Below are 15,537 nucleotides of genomic sequence, written 5' to 3'. Positions count from 1 at the left end.
GTACAGACACTTGGACCTGAAATTCATGAATTAGGTACTCTGTGATGAGCAAATATCAAGAATATATAAAGAACAAAAGCATTAACTGTGTGTACACTATGAGAAGACTTAGCTGAGATAAATTGGAAATGATCTTAACTGAGATAAATTGGAAATGATCATTAGCAGGAAGATACTCGACATAACTGTTTTTACTGGAATATAATTGAAGGATTCACATAATTGAAATGCTAAAGTCACCGAGTAACATGCCGGGAAGAAACTGACATTTGATTTTTGAGCAAAGAACAGGATTTACAGTTCTTGTGAACTGATATTTTAGCCAACAAGGAATAAACAGATACAGAGGGTGTCTGGTGTAGACCACCAAATAAGAATATAAAGCCTTTTTGCATAACAGATAAAGGATGTGTGCTACTTCAGAGGATTTCATCCTAGGGGATGCACTTTACTGATTTCATGGTACAAAACATTCTGGGGATTTCCAAGGGAAAAAAAAAAAAAAAAAGGCAGCTGGGCAGGCGGCTGTGTCTGACACAATCTTTAATAAGCAGTTTGGTACAATTCCACTTTAGGCCTCCTTTTCTTTAAAATGAGCTGTTACCTGGGCATCTGTTACGCATAAACAAAGGATAGCACCTATGAAAGAAGAAATTTCTCAGTGCTGAGAATTTGAAAGAAGCAGGGTTTACAAAATATAAGTATATGTATACATCGTGTTGAAAATTTATATGTGAACATGTAAGTTTTTGATAGGCATGCAAATGAAATATTTAAAAATGTCAGAAATAAAGTTCTTTGTTAAATCTAAATTTAGCCTCAGTGCATCTATTACACAATTGTCTTTAATTACATGATTTTCTTGCATTATGTTCCCTAGGTTTTTTTTACAAAAGATGTGGAAACTCTTTTTCATGCCTCGCTGAGTATACAGGAAGGATTTTGAGAGGCTTACTTTGCCTAATCCTCATTGTTCAATATATGGCCTTATTTACTTCCCCATAGTAAATCCCTAGCCTGAAAAATAAAGGTTATTTTCTTTGCTTTTTTTTATGGAACTTCAATGTTACAGTGTTTTAGTGCTGCCCAAATATTTATTACTCTATCTTCACAGTATTGCCATGAGGGAAGAGCACCCCTGTTTTACTGACAGGGAGTGCAGTGGCAAAAAGATGAAGGTCAGAAGTACCACATTATTAAATACTCTAATTTGTAGTTTTGCTTGGTTTAAATGATAGGCAGCAATACTCCAGACTTCTGCAGTTCAGACACAGGAGCTGGGATTCATTTGACCAAAGGTGGTCACCTTCAAACCAGAAACGCGCATACGGATGAACTGTCACCCCAGGGTTCCCATTAAGCACAAAATGATGCACAGAATGATGTATAGAAAGGATCTCCTGCCAAGCGCCCCAAAAATGAGGAAGGTATCATCAGAGACTACCTCTGAAAAGTCTGCCTTAGGTTTCTGGGCAAATAGGGGTAAAATCTTGCTTATGCCTGCTTTTGGAACAGTATTTGTGCTCCACGGTAAGCGTTAGCTCTGTTGACACAGCACTTCCCAGGTGTGTTTCTTTGACCTGCGTCCCCAGCGTCAGACTTCCCAGGGCACCGTGTGGCCACCACCGACGGCCAGGCTCTGCCTCCCGTGGCAGGGCAAGCCTCCAGCTTTATGCTGAACGGAACTGTGCAATAACTCTTTCTGACCCACGTTTGGAGAGGAGCAAGGAGATGCATTTGATTCTTAAAGTAAGAAAGGGTCATTTGCTGCTGCATCACTAACAAGGATGTCAAGCAGTTGCTAATAATATTCAAGGTATTAATTCTGTTGAACCACGTAACGTGGACTCAAGCTTTCTTTCAGAAAGACTGAGCTCTCAAAAACTGGGAAATTGCTTTTAAAAAAAAAAAGCTGATGACATTCCAGATACAGTGTGAGTCCATGTGTTAATATAGTGCCAATATTGTAAAATGATAACCCAAACACCTGTAATCCTGGTAGCCAAGTACCGGATAGAAGGAAGCAGTGAAGAATGATTTTCTGTGAAACAGATTTTGACAAACTTGATATCTATTGCAGATCAGGTTGAGCATGGTGAAACATCATTTAGCATATGAAATTCTGATTAAAAATTGCATTAAACAAAATCAATATGGTACCTATTCCTGTTGCCATCCTAGGAAGATCTATTTCTGGTGTCATGATAAGCAATTTTCTGGAGGAAAATAAGTTACCGATAAGTTTGCAGGTGACAAACTGCTGGACAGGTCACTTGTACAAATAAAGCACATCATAGTTTGATTTATCCTAATGCAAGATCCGATGCACAGGAGCAAAGAAGTAAGTCATGTTTTTAGGCAGAACGGACCCAAAACACAGTGTAGACTATTCCATAGAGAGGTAGTGCCACCAGGACAACAAACTGGCTGGTTTTCCTATAGGGATTAGTTCTCCCGACCTGCCCGGCCCTCAGAAGCAGCTGGTGCCCAGGGAGCTGCTGAGGTTGCCGCTGGTGGCCCAGTCCTGGCAGGTTATGGAGTCAGAAGGGCCAATTCACACATCCAGTGGAAAAAGGAGAGGCGCCTTGGAAATGCCTCCGAGAACAATTCCTGAGGTGAGGGAAAGTCGGTCTAATTATTTTACAGGAATAGGCTGCATCAAAAGAGGTGTGACCAGCAGGTCCAGGGAGGTGATCCTGCCCCTCTACTCCGCTGTTGTGAGACCCCACCTGGAGTACTGCGTCCAGCTCTGGGGGCCCCAGTACAGGAGAGACATGGAGCTGTTGGAGCGAGTCCAGAGGAGGGCCACGAAGCTGATCAGAGGGCTGGAGCACCTCTCCTGTGAGGACAGGCTGAGAGAGTTGGGGTTGTTCAGCCTGGAGAAGAGAAGGCTCCGGGGAGATCTAATTGCGGCCTTCCAGTACCTGAAGGGGCCTACAGGAAAGCTGGAGAGGGACTGTTTATCAGGGAGTGTAGTGACAGGACAAGGGGTAATGGGTTTAAGCTCAAGGAGGGTCGATTTAGATTAGATGTTAGAAAGAAATTCTTTACTGTGAGGGTGGTGAGGCACTGGAACAGGTTGCCCAGAGAGGTTGTGGATGCCCCATCCCTGGAAGTGTTTAAGACCAGGTTGGATGGGGCTTTGGGCAACCTGGTCTAGTGGAGGGTGTTCCTGCACATGGCAGGGGGGTTGGAACTAGATGGTCTTTAAGGCCCCTTCCAACCCAAACCATTCTATGATCCTATGATTCTATGATTTTACAAAAGTAAAATGCAGTGATTAATCTTAACGCACGTGCATGGGAGAAGATCACTATGTCCCCTTAAGCTGATTAAAGGCGTGATGAGAACCAGTGGTTGGAAGCTGGAATAAGACAAATTGTTACTGAATGTGAGATACACCTCTTAGCAAACCAATTCATGATTGAAATGATTTATCAAGAGATGCGGTGGACTCTTCGTTACTGTTGTCTTTAAGTCAACACTGCTGGATGTCATTCCAAGGGAACGGCTGTAAAGCAGTGAACGTTACGAGGTTACTGGTTGAGGCTTTTCAGCCCGAGGTCAGATCACAATGATCTTAGAATTTATTAATCCATGAAGATTCTTTCCGATTTATCGCAGATGCCACTGTCACGTATGTGATATAAATTAGATGTATTAGATTGATCTTCAAAGGTTTGCTGTGAGTGACTCCAGGAAAATGATGAATGTGTATAAAAAGAGAGGTGCCTAAGGCAGGGTGAAGAAAAGTTTTGCATTTTGCCAGTAACGCCTCCCATGTGGGATCCACCTGCCTTGAAACACAGAGTGACCTGCGTCACCTCCCGGGGCTTCTCAATAGGCTGCAAATTAGCGCCTCGCTAATCAGGGACGCTGCAAAACCACGGTCGAGGGCGGGCAGCGTGAATGTGTTCCCCAGGGTGGGGGGACACGCTGGGAGCAAGGCAGAAAGCCTCGGGGAGTACGTGTGGTGTGCCCCACGGCCGCTGAGGAACTGCGTGGAAGTTGGGAGAACAGGTGTGGCAAGGGCTCACCTCCCCCAGGCTCCTCGCAGAGTTGTGGCAGCCCTCGGGGGAACTCGGAGTCCTGCTGCAGCCTTAATTTTTTTTTGCAGCCACGAGCGGTGCCAGGCTCCAGAAAACCGTCAATTCTGCAGGGAACAGAGTTTAAAACCCCCGACTTCTGCTTTTGCAAAACGCCCGACTCCCGCGTGCCGCAGAGTTGCCACGGCCCGGGCCGTGCGTGTGCGTGTGGGCGCGCGCGGGGCTGGCGGAGGTACCAAGCCGGAGTGGGAGCGTGTTTGCGTGCCGCGTGTGCGTGGGGGAGGGAGGGCTGTGACGGGGAGTGTGCGCGGAGCCCGCCCGCCCCCTGCCCGCCTGCACAGGGCAGCGCGTGTGAGCGGGTCCGTGTGCGCGCCAGTGTGTGTGTGTGTGTGTGTGTGTGCGCGCGCGCGTGCCGGGTCGCGCGTGGGGCAACTGCGCCTCCACGCGGGGAGAGCGCGGGCCGGGGCGTGCGGCACCCGCCGCCCGGAGGCAGCCGCGGCACCCGCCGGCCGCCCCGTGCCTGCGGATGGGCAGCGGCCACAGAAACACCCCCCCGCGTCCCCGCGGCCATCTGCGCTGGCGTTCAGGCGCCACCTGGAGAAGGTGCCCGACCAACGGGCACTGAATGCCGATGCCGTGAGGGAAGCTCGGCCCGGACCGGCCCCGCCGCCGCACACTTTGCTCTGCCCCCGGCCCCGAGCTCCGCATCCTGCTCGGCGGCTCTGCCCGACCCGAAGGTCGGGAGCAGGCGGCACCTCCCGCCGCCGGCGGGGGCTGCCCGGCCCGCGGGGCGCCCGCGACGGCTGCGCTGCCCCAGCTCCCGGAGAATGCGGCACTAGCACCCCCGCCCCGGCTCGGCACCGCTCCCCTCCTCCGCCTCCTCGGCTCTACGGGGGAGCTTTTTCCTCTTCGGCGTTTTCTGCCGGAGCATCCTTTTCTTTTTTTTTTTCTCTTTTGGAGGAGGAGGAGGGGGAAGGAGGGAGGTGTTCAATGAGGGCTGCTCGGGCCCCCCCTCCGCGCCTGAGAGGTGCTGTCCCTCCCTGAGCGAAGGGGGGGGGGAGAGCAGCCGGGGAGGCAGAGGCAGGTCCCGCTCCTTTGCTCTGCCGCCGGGGAGAGAGGAGGAGGAGGCTGGTGGGGAGTGTGTCTGTGTGTGCGTGGTGGTGGGGTTTATTTATTTATTTATTGCTCCTGGTGGTTGCAGCTGGCAGACCTGGGAAGGAGTAGGCGCCATTGCCAGAAGGATTATTGCCAGGGGAGGGGAGGGGGGGAAGAGAAGAGAGAAGAGACCCCGAGGCTCCCGGGGAAGCAGAGAGAGGCGGCTCTTTTCCTCTCGCGTTGGCTTCTGCCGCCGGGGGATGCGCCCGGACTGAGAGGGGCTCGGCTCCCTTCCGCCGCTCTGTCCGTCCCCGTCCCCCCCCCCCCCCAGTCCTTCTCCTCCTCCTCCTCCCCCCCATCCAGCAGCATGCATCCCTCTCAGCGGAGACCGGCCGCTGCCACCTCCAACCCTGCCATGCTACTGCTGCTCCTGTGCCTGGGCTGGGCGCCGCCGGGCTGGGGCTGGTCGCGGGGCAGCTCCCGGGGGGCGGCCGGGCTGCCCCCCAACGCCACCACGCCGATCTCCATCATGGGCTTGATGCCGCTCAGCCAGTCCGAGGAGGACCAGAAGAGCAAGATCGGCCGGGGGGTGCTGCCCGCCGTGCAGCTGGCCATGGATCAGATCCGCAACGAGTCCCTCCTCAACCCCTATTTCCTGGACCTGCGGCTCTACGACACGGAGGTAGGGACCGCCACGGGCCCCGCGCCGCCGGGCGCAGGGGGTGGCGCCGCCGCCCAGTCCCGGGGCGCTGCGGGTGCCGGGGCGCAAGGGCAGCGGGGACGCCCGGGCCGGGGCTGCGGCTGCCGGCGGGGCCGTGCGCGGCGCCTCCGAGCCCGCCCTGCCCGCCCGGCCCCGCAAGCCGCCGGCAGATGCGGAGGGACCGGCGGTGGAGGGAGAGGAAGTGGAGCCGGCGGGCCGTATCCTGCTCGCTCTGCATATCCGGAGCGGCTCCCCCGGCACCTGGGGCTCGCCCCGCTGCTCGCCCCGTCGCCCCGGGGGTGCCCCTGCCCGGCGCGACGGAGGGCGCTTGCAGCACGGGGGGTGGGCCCGGGCGGTTGCTCGGGTGGCGGGGGTGTCTCGGTGGTGGCTGGGATCCGCTGCCCTTGGCACGCACGTACACCGGTGGGAGGAAGGCTGCCTCTCGCTGGCGCTCCCTCGCCCAGCAAAGCTGCGGCCGCATCCCTCTCCCAGCCGCTACCCGTTCAGCAACAGATGCACGCCGGCCACTTTACTCCCCCTCTCCGCCAACGGGCACACGCTGCCATCCCCGTGTATCCCGTGCAGCGCCGGGACGCGAAGGGCAACGGCCGCAGCCGTAGCTTGAGGAGGTGGCGGGGAGGCTCTCTCAAGGTTTCGCCGGGTCTCTCTCTCCCTCCCTACCTCCCTTCTTCCCTCTCCTCTGGCTGGCTCGGCGGGAGCGGCTGAGTGCCCGCCCGGGGGGGGGGGGGTGCGCGGCGGGCGGCAGCGCGGGCGGGCGGGCGGGCGGAGGCGCTCCTCGGAAAGAGTTAAATTTGCAGTCCCTCTCCCCGCGGAGCGCCCGGCAGCGCGGCGGGATGCCTGCGGGGTGCCCGGCTCCGGACCGCTGCCCCGGGGCCGGCCGGCGGGCTGGGCTGGGCTGGGCTGGGAGAGGAGCCCTGCGCGGTGCTGTGCTGGGAAACATCTTTCCTTCCCCTGGCAGAGAGAGAGAGAGGCAGGGAGCGAGGCGAAGGGCTTTATTAAGTTGGTTCCCACCACCAACCACCCCCAACTGCGTTTGGTTTTGGTCACAACTTCAATAACCGTGTGTTTGCGGAGGGTACGTGCCGATTCAATATCGAGGCTTTCCTGAAGATGGCACTCGTTTCTCGTGTAATGCCAGCGCCGAGTGCTCATTTCCAAGACAACCCCCGGTAAAGCAAGTGACTACTGAAAATCTTCCTGGCCGTAAATTTAAGGAAGCCCCTGTCTTCTCCCCTTCGATTCTCAGGATCCGGGGGGCAGCAAGCTGAGAGCAGCAATGACAGGCTGTACTGCTTCGTGATAGTGTCTCCATCCCCAAAATTAGTGCAAAAACCTCTCCTCCTAGGGTGACTGCTGCTTACTGACACAAATTTCTCATAGTATTTGTTCAGGTATCTGAGCAGAAATGCATGGAGGGCAATATTGCTGAAGATGTTATTTAGGAGACAGCATCCTGTTGTGTTGTGTGACCAAGACTGAGATATTGAAAGGGAATACAGGCAAGATCAGCCTGGAGTAGCTGTTTGTTTCCTTAAAAAAAAAAAAAAAAGAATCTCAGGGAACTCTGCAATCGTAATGAAAAGAATTATGGGGGATTTTCTGAATGGCATTACCTGTTTCATAAAGTGAGGTACATGTTAGAAAAAACCCCACAGTTCTCCTAATCCTGTTTTCATTACATTATTCTATTTGAATCTCTCCCGTGGATGTAATTGTTAGAAAAATAACACATGCATAGGAAGTATAGAAGCCTAGGCAAGATCTTCCTTCTTCATACAGTAACATCATAATCAATAAGGTGCTGCACTTCATTGCAGTCAAAATATTTTGAAGTTCTTAATACAGATTTTGGGTTCTGAACTAGGAAGTTAGCATTAAAATATTCAGGGAAAAAAATGCCCTCTTTGTTCTGGAATGAGTATCAGTTTCTTAAAAATTGTATTTTTACTGGTTTGTATTCTAGGGACATAAAGAATCAGGGTCATGTTGCCAGCTTGCCGTGTAGCTTTGAATGCTTTTAAGCAATTAATAAATGGATGGTTATGGAATGCTAAGTCAGGTGAACATATATACTTGCAGTACAGTTGGATCATTATTGCATGCTTAACAGTGACAAGTAAATATCTTAGTGTTCGAGAAGAGTGCTAGATTGACCGCATCAAAACGGAATAGACTAATGGCTGGAGTAGCCATTAAATACATAATGGCAGCGCAAACTTTTTCACTCCGTTCAGACATTACCTTATTCCTTTAGTGCACTTATGGTAAGCAGAAGGGTAAATGGCTCATCATGCCCACTTGGTCCTCAGCCTATTTTCTGAGGTCGCCAATAAATAGATATGCCTGAAGGGCCTGGATCCTTACCATTACATAATCACAGACCAGGGAGTAGTTCTCCCTCTCCGAGCTTCACAGGTGCTTGTGACATTGTCGGCTCTTGAAAAGAGAATGTGGAGCCTTGAACACATGGGATTTTTTTTTAATAGCTTGAGAAATAATTGTAGTATATTTCTAATGCTTAGGAAATGTATGGCAGTGATTCAGAAACTCATATATTTCCCTATGTATGGCAGTGATTCAGAAACTCATATATTTCCCTCATGTCTTTCCAAAATCTCCCATTGTTGCGATCTGATGTTTGCATTGCAATTTTGTGTAATGCTTTAACAAAAAGCTCATGAAAAATAATAATGAAAATAAGCAAATTGGATTTTTTTTTAAATTATTATTATGCATTCAGGTCGTTTTCTGTCAGGATTGAACCGAGTATTTTAGTTTGCTTGATATTTCTGGTTTGTGTATCGAAGCATTATAATGCCTTTACTTTCTGACCAACCATCTGAAGAATTGCAGTGTGCCTTCTAAGTTCGACTGTTGTTTGTCAGCACTTGAAAGCGCTAACCTTTGAGCACATGAGCAGCAGCCCTGGTGTTTTTCAAAGCATTTAAACTGAATGAAGCACTGAAGTACAATCCTTAGTCTATGTCTCAACCAGTTGTGATTGTGTGAATTACATCTTTGTTGTAAAACATGACCGCAGGTTACAGCAATTACATAAAAATGCAGAGGCTTCTGTCTTGAGTATTTCTGATGGTTAAATAAATTTATTTGGGGTGCAATCCTGATCCAGTTCGCTGAACTCTGTTTTTCTACCCCATGGGCACGTCTTTATCTATTTGGGCATTCCTACGTAGGCTCAGTCAATAAAACAAAGCTCAGGTCAAGGCATTTGCAGAACTCTAGTCTAAGTTAGAGACTTTAATTTGTGCTTTTCATTTCAAAGAGAGCGGGAGCAAACTCTAGATGAGACTCTTAGGCAAAATTTTGTGGTGATGATATTTTAGAAACTAGAGAATTTATAAAGGGATCATCTGTAAAGAGTGTCATCCAAAACCCATTGAAATTACTGGCAGTAATTCACTGATTCCAGTGGCCCTTGGACCAGGTCCTGGAAGTTAAGGGTGCTTAATAGTTTATGGCTTTGGATCAATAACCATGATATAATATTTCTTCTTTTTCCTATCCCTGTGATTCTAACTTTAGTTGGTTGAAAATGCAAATCAATGTTTTGCAAAATAATGAAATAAAAAGCTCTACATACATATGCTAGATGTAGTTCACAACTTCATGTAAATCAGGAAAGATGATTTCTGCTTAAGCACCCCTACACACATCTGTTACAGGGAAAAAAGCAGAATAATCCTAAAATAAAGGAATTAAACATTCTAGTAGACAATATTATCAATTTCAACACTATTTAATTTGCATCAGGCAAAAACTGACCATGCAGAAACTAGAGGAAGAGGCATAGTGGAAGAAGACAAGGGCTTTAATGGAAGTTGGATATCTGCCCTTCTACATCTGGACATCTTCCCTCAAATATGGAATGTATTTTCTGATTTCTTGTAGGAGCAGTGCTGCAAGTGGTGCACAGGCAGGCTGGATTTGTTTTGAATCTAAACACGTATAGTCAAGAAAGCTGTGCATGCAAGTTAGAATTCTGTCACTTGTTTCTGAAGATCAAAGCGAGTCTTGACAAGCTGAAAAAAAATATCTTCCAGAAGTAAGTGGGGTATGTTATCACAAAGAGGAAAGAATATTCATCCTATGGGGATGAGATTATTTCATTTTCTCTAACTACTACAAATAATTTGTGGTAATCCTGATATAATCTCATCTTTGTGTAATAATACACTCTAATACCTTTAAATAGCAGGTTAGCATAGAAGGGTGAGCTCTGGAAAATGCACAGGACTCCGCAAAATCCAAAGGAAAATGTGAACCTATTGACATTTAATACATATTTGCCTTCTCCTATTCTGTAATTAAGTAGAAAGCGCCTTGCCTAATTTATCTGACAAGAAGTTGCAGTCTAGGTATAGTATAAGTAGACCTTATGTTTATTTTCTTCTTTGACTAAAAAAAAAAAAAAAAAAGTATTTTCAGTAAACTCCTCAGTGTTTAATAGCACCTGACGGTCCCCAGGAGGGACAAACAGCTACCGGTTGCCATCTGACAAAGTCTGCCCTAACAGAATGGAGCAAGGGCCCCCCCCGCAAGAGAGAAGTGCACAGGATGCGTTGGTTCTACCCTTTATCTTAGGAGGCATAGATTCAAGCCACTCTGACAGCAGCTGGATTTGCGTGGGGAAGTATGGTGTACCAAAGCCAAGTTGGGACTCTGGGGGTGAGTCCTGACATGCTTGTGAGTGCTCTGAGTACTAAATTGTCTGGAGCCTTACTTTCATTGGTAAAGTGGTGCTCAAAATGGGACAGATAAGGTGTTGTCGTGGTCATCTGAGAGAAACAGTCAGCTGAATACAGAGGAGACGTCAGGGTCTAAAAGAGGGTCCCCGTTTACAGCAGACTGAGCTGGCAGACGTTTGTTCTTGTATCGTCAGATGAGCTTGTGTCTGGCATATGTTGAAGTAGTTGGGTAATTTCTTACCTTTAAATATTACTAAGTACTTGTGCTGTCTGATATATGCAAAAAGTGTAGCATTAAAATGCAAAACACTACGTGTATGGATGACGATCACTGTCTACTTCACTGGTGACATTCTGCTTGGAAGGGACGTATTTCTTTAAATAGTCAGTGTCCCTTTTGACTTTCACGTAATATGGCTCCATTTGCGACATAACCTCTTTTTCCTTTAGAGTTTTGTAAACTTGGAGGGAATAATCTAAAAGTTAAGTGTTTATGTTAATGCTATGCTGGCTTCTCTGCTGATGCTAAGATGTGGGTGGGGAGAGGAGAGAAATCATGTATTCACTGCACCCACTCCTCTGGGTGCGGATCCCAGACCTGCAGAATGTATATCCTCTAAATATCTCTGCAAAGAGATTAAAGCCAACATATCATTTTCTGGCATATGTCTTGCAATTTCATGTATAACTTATCCTATGCATGCTGCAAAACACACTGTTATGGAATCTTTTGATTCAAATGCCAAACACGCTCCATCGGCAGGGAAAAATGATTTTTTTAATAAATCCAAACAGAAGTTTCTATTTACTTTTGAAGACAGAGGGGGAAGGCCCTATCCTCTGATAAGGTTATCGACCAGAGTGAATTACTAACGTTTGTGGAAAAGATGGGGTGTAATGTCCTGGTGATAACTGTGAAGAAAATATTTGTGATAGGAAAAGGGAGAGAAAGGAGCTAGAAGAGAGAGATTTAATGACAGCACTAACACAAAACGTTGTCAATGCAATATTTATATTGTTTTAATTAAATACACATAACTATTTGGGATGACAACATAAATAGCATGGCATGTCCAGGCTACAAAACACCATCTCATATGAATAATCTGAGCATGACGATGCATGCGTGTCTCAAGCTTCGTTCTCCGCTTTCAGTTTCATTGCTTTAGGGACATTTTCGTGGCATATGGTGGAAGAACAATGCAGTTGAGCAAACTGCAGGGGCTGGGAGCCAAACAGCTCTTTCATGAAACTCAGGTGGAGGCCATTGCTATCACAGGAAAGGCTCAAATAATTTTTGGAGCAGCTGGGGCTAGCAGAGAGGTACATTGAGGCCAGTCAGCATGGGTGTGACTCAGTCCTGTGGAGAAGTGACTTGATACGCAGCAGCCCCATATATCCCAGAAGCTCTGTTTCAGACTGTGGGATTCCAAACTGAGAGGGTACGGTGCACATACATCACATTGGTTTGAATTTATTCTTGTACTAGGAATCCTGGAACTAAATCAGTGACAGATCCTGAAGCTTTTCAGGAGTCAGCTGCACTCTTCTCTGATTTGTAGGTCTAGCTGAGCTAGAAATGAGGTTTGCAGTACTTTTGTGGTCCCCTGGCTCCAGCATTAATGGACCAGTAGCCTGGTTCCTGAAGCAAACTGGTTCAGCCACAGCATCGCGCCGACTTAGAGAAGGTAGTGCCCCTAGGAAGAGCTGGAATGTATTTTCAGTCATGCTGTGTCTCCTCTTGCCTTATCACTGACACTTGTGGGATGTCTTCTTTGCTAGACAGGGATTCCTGTATTTGCAGAGGATTTTTCTGTGGGTAAGATCTGCTGGATTTGAGGGCCACTTGATACTGCCTGCTGAGTGGAAATGGGACATGCTGACTGGCAAACACTTTTTTTAAATTTTTTTTTTTCTCCTTGTGATGGAATAACCATGTCATCTCATTGCCAAGTCAGTGATTGATGTCCAATTTCTGTGCCATTAGTTTTTCATTATCATCGGCCTTTAGTTCAAACAATTTTATCCATAGTATTTTCCAAATAAGTATTCTCAAATGTGAAAATGAAAGCTAACAAATTAAAGGCAAATATCCACCTGCTCTCTGAAAATCATAGTCACAAAAAACAAAGAATATAAGGGCTCATTCAGCAGGGCTGTCCAAATTGTTGTTACTGAGGCTCCTGAGAGATGAAGGCCCAGATAATGGACTAATTGCTTTAAAGTGAACATCATGAGTTTGAGGAATAGGCTTAGAAAACTTAGGTTTCCTACTATGGCCATGGTACTTCTCTTAAATAATTAACGAGTTCTAAGATCAGACAACCATTAGGATTATCCAGCTCTTACAATATAGGCCATGTATTTCACTTGGGGATTTCTGCCTGCTCCACTGTGAACTAGAATATGTATTTTAGAAAGCCCTCCGATCTTGTCTTTGGGATCCCTCAAAATCCTCCTCCCTGGAAAATTTTTCTCTGTGATTTGCTTGAAATCCCTTTAAAAGTCCGTTGCTACTTCCAGCTTAAACCCTGCTGACCCTGTAACCGCTGATGCTGCGAGAGCGGCAGCTCCCGGCTTTTGCGTGTGCCACTCTCCCTGCAACCCCTTCCCAGCTACGGAGCTGGGAAATCACCGGCAAGGCGGGCTGTGCAGGGGCTCCAAGGCTGTCTGATTTTTTTTGTGGCTATCCAGGGGATCCAGCCTTGTATGAAAGGCTCTGATGGATTAGATCCTGCTGGAATGGAAGTCTTCTTCCCTTCTGCACAGACCATATGTGAAGACCTTGTGAGCTTGCTTCTTTGGCAAGCTGGGTCTGCTGGATTCGTGTGCTCCTTCACTGAGTGGCTGGTTCTGCAGAATATTTTCTGAATTCTTGTCTGAACCCCATTTTCTTCTCTGCATCCACTTTTTTTGCAAGACCATTTTGCCACAATCCCCATTAGCGGAACTCATCCTGTCTGCCTGATGAAGCTATTTCCAGAATCTAATTTTTTTTTTTATTAAAGAATCACTACCATATATCTTTAAAAGAATATATTTGTTCAATCTTTTCTTTCCTTAAAGTAGTTGTGTATTTTAATTTACCATTTACCTATGGTAGGCCACAGCTTCTGCTGTGGATTCATACACACAATAGGTGTCTAAGTAACCATTTTACATCCAAAACCTCCAGGGACAAGTTGTGAGAGGCCCCTTTTGGGATGTTAATTAAGTTCCTTTCCACTGTTTACTGCTCCTGCTTTCACAGGGAATTTAATGTTTTTCTGGCAAAGAACACATATGTTTCTGTACAATTTTTACTCTATATAAAGTGACAGTTTTTGACAGATTAACACTTAGTGTGGTACAAAATATAACACATAACATTTTTCAAGCATTGTGATTATCAGACATGCACTCCTCTGTATCTTAACAGCATCATCTAGAGATATTTTAGTATACGCATATATTATAAAAATATTAAACTCTGCATTTCTGTGGGGTCTTCCATATAAGTTTTATAAAAGCACCTGGGGTTTTGCTTTCCCCTCTCCCCTGTGAATTCGGAGAGCCCTAAATATTAATAATTTACAGGAGGTTGACCGAGATAGAGAGCTGACTCTCTCTTTTTTCCCCTTTCCCTTTCTCCCTTTCTAGAGATGATAAGCAGGAGCAAATTCCATGTTGTTGGTGAGAATCTAATTTGGAGGAATGTGCTAGTAGCAGGAAGACTTTATGCAATGCAGTAAAAGAAGTTAAATAGCAATAGCTACCACTACATAGAGAAAGTGTTACAAAAAGTTTTGCATTCCAGATCTTTAAACTTAGCCAAGCTCCCCTCTGGTCCTCATTTCTTGCTGTGAAGAATGCTAATGGTATCAGCTCCAGATTGCTTCTTTTTTGTTGGTTTTTTCTTTTCTTTTTTTTTTTTAAAAAAAAAAAAGAATTCAAGTTAGGTCCCTGAACTGAACATTTGCTTTCCAAAAGCACCGAGTGATTTGCATTTTCTGTCAACATCAGTGGGAATTGCTGGATGCTCAGCACTTTAGAAAGCCAGCCCACCTATGAAAATGCAACATGCTTCTATGAGGAGGAGACCTAGAATTGCCACTTTTAATTAAGAACAAAGGCATTCATAGTTACTTGCTTTAAACTTTCAAATTGCCTAGTGGAATAAAATGCTGATTTTGTTCAGCCTTTGGGGTACAGATCCTTTCAGGATCCGTGTCAGTATTATCAGAATTAAATATACTTTAGAATTAGATTATTGCATCTCAAAGATCTTGTAGCTGAGAAATGTGCAAGGTACAGGTATTTAAACTAGTCATTTAAAAAATAGTAATTTTTGTAATTACCATGTATCTGGAAATGGTATGTTTGACCTTGGCAAAAATAACAGCTTGTACAATGTAAACAAAAGGAGTGTCACAGTGGCAGTACTATGTCCCTAGGGCCTTGTTACTCAAGGCAGGTCTATAGGGCTGGCACAATGATGTCACTGGTGGGTATGGGGAGGTGTTATCTCAGTGTCAGCAGAAGCCCTTAGTGCCGTTACAGCAGCAAACAGCTCTTTTAAACTGATCTAATAAAGGTTATTTCATTTAAAGGGGATAGTTTACTGAAGGGTAGAAAGTGTGTTTTCCTTGACCAATGAGTTCGAAACTTTGGAATTCTTAGAAAACCTTTTTGCATCCATTATAGAGCAAGTTACAGATTAAGCCGCCTCTGAACATTAAACTAGACAGACTGAGCTTCTTCATTTTTCCCCCCAGCTTTTTATGCATTCCTGTGGCTTTCTTCTGAATCGTTTACAGTTTGTCATCTTCATTCTCAAAGTGCTGCCACTAGAATTTGATCTATTACTTCAGGAATAATCTCACTGATGCTGTATATACTAGTAATTTTATCTCTTTTCTTCAAGCCTTCTGTTCAGAATGGAGGAAATGAATTTGATCTTTGTGCTGCAATGCCGGGGAAGAGGGAAAGG

The 15,537-nt window shown here is 46.5% G+C and overlaps 1 protein-coding gene across 1 annotated transcript in view; it reads left to right on the top strand.

Annotated features, from left to right (window-relative positions):
• Nucleotides 1-4,539: 4,539 nt before the first annotated feature.
• The window catches only part of GABBR2 (gamma-aminobutyric acid type B receptor subunit 2), a 488,838-nt gene continuing 477,840 nt past the window's right edge, over nt 4,540-15,537 (top strand). The window contains exon 1 of the mRNA XM_054817640.1: nt 4,540-5,823. Within this exon, the coding sequence (XP_054673615.1) occupies nt 5,509-5,823 (315 nt within the window). The 5' untranslated portion in view covers nt 4,540-5,508. The remainder of the gene's footprint in view (nt 5,824-15,537) is intronic.

The sequence above is a fragment of the Grus americana genome, chromosome 2 (genome assembly GCF_028858705.1).
Source record: "Grus americana isolate bGruAme1 chromosome 2, bGruAme1.mat, whole genome shotgun sequence".
NCBI lineage: Eukaryota > Metazoa > Chordata > Aves > Gruiformes > Gruidae > Grus > Grus americana.
Note: the sequence above shows the minus strand (reverse complement) of the source record. Positions and strands in the feature narration are given on the sequence as shown.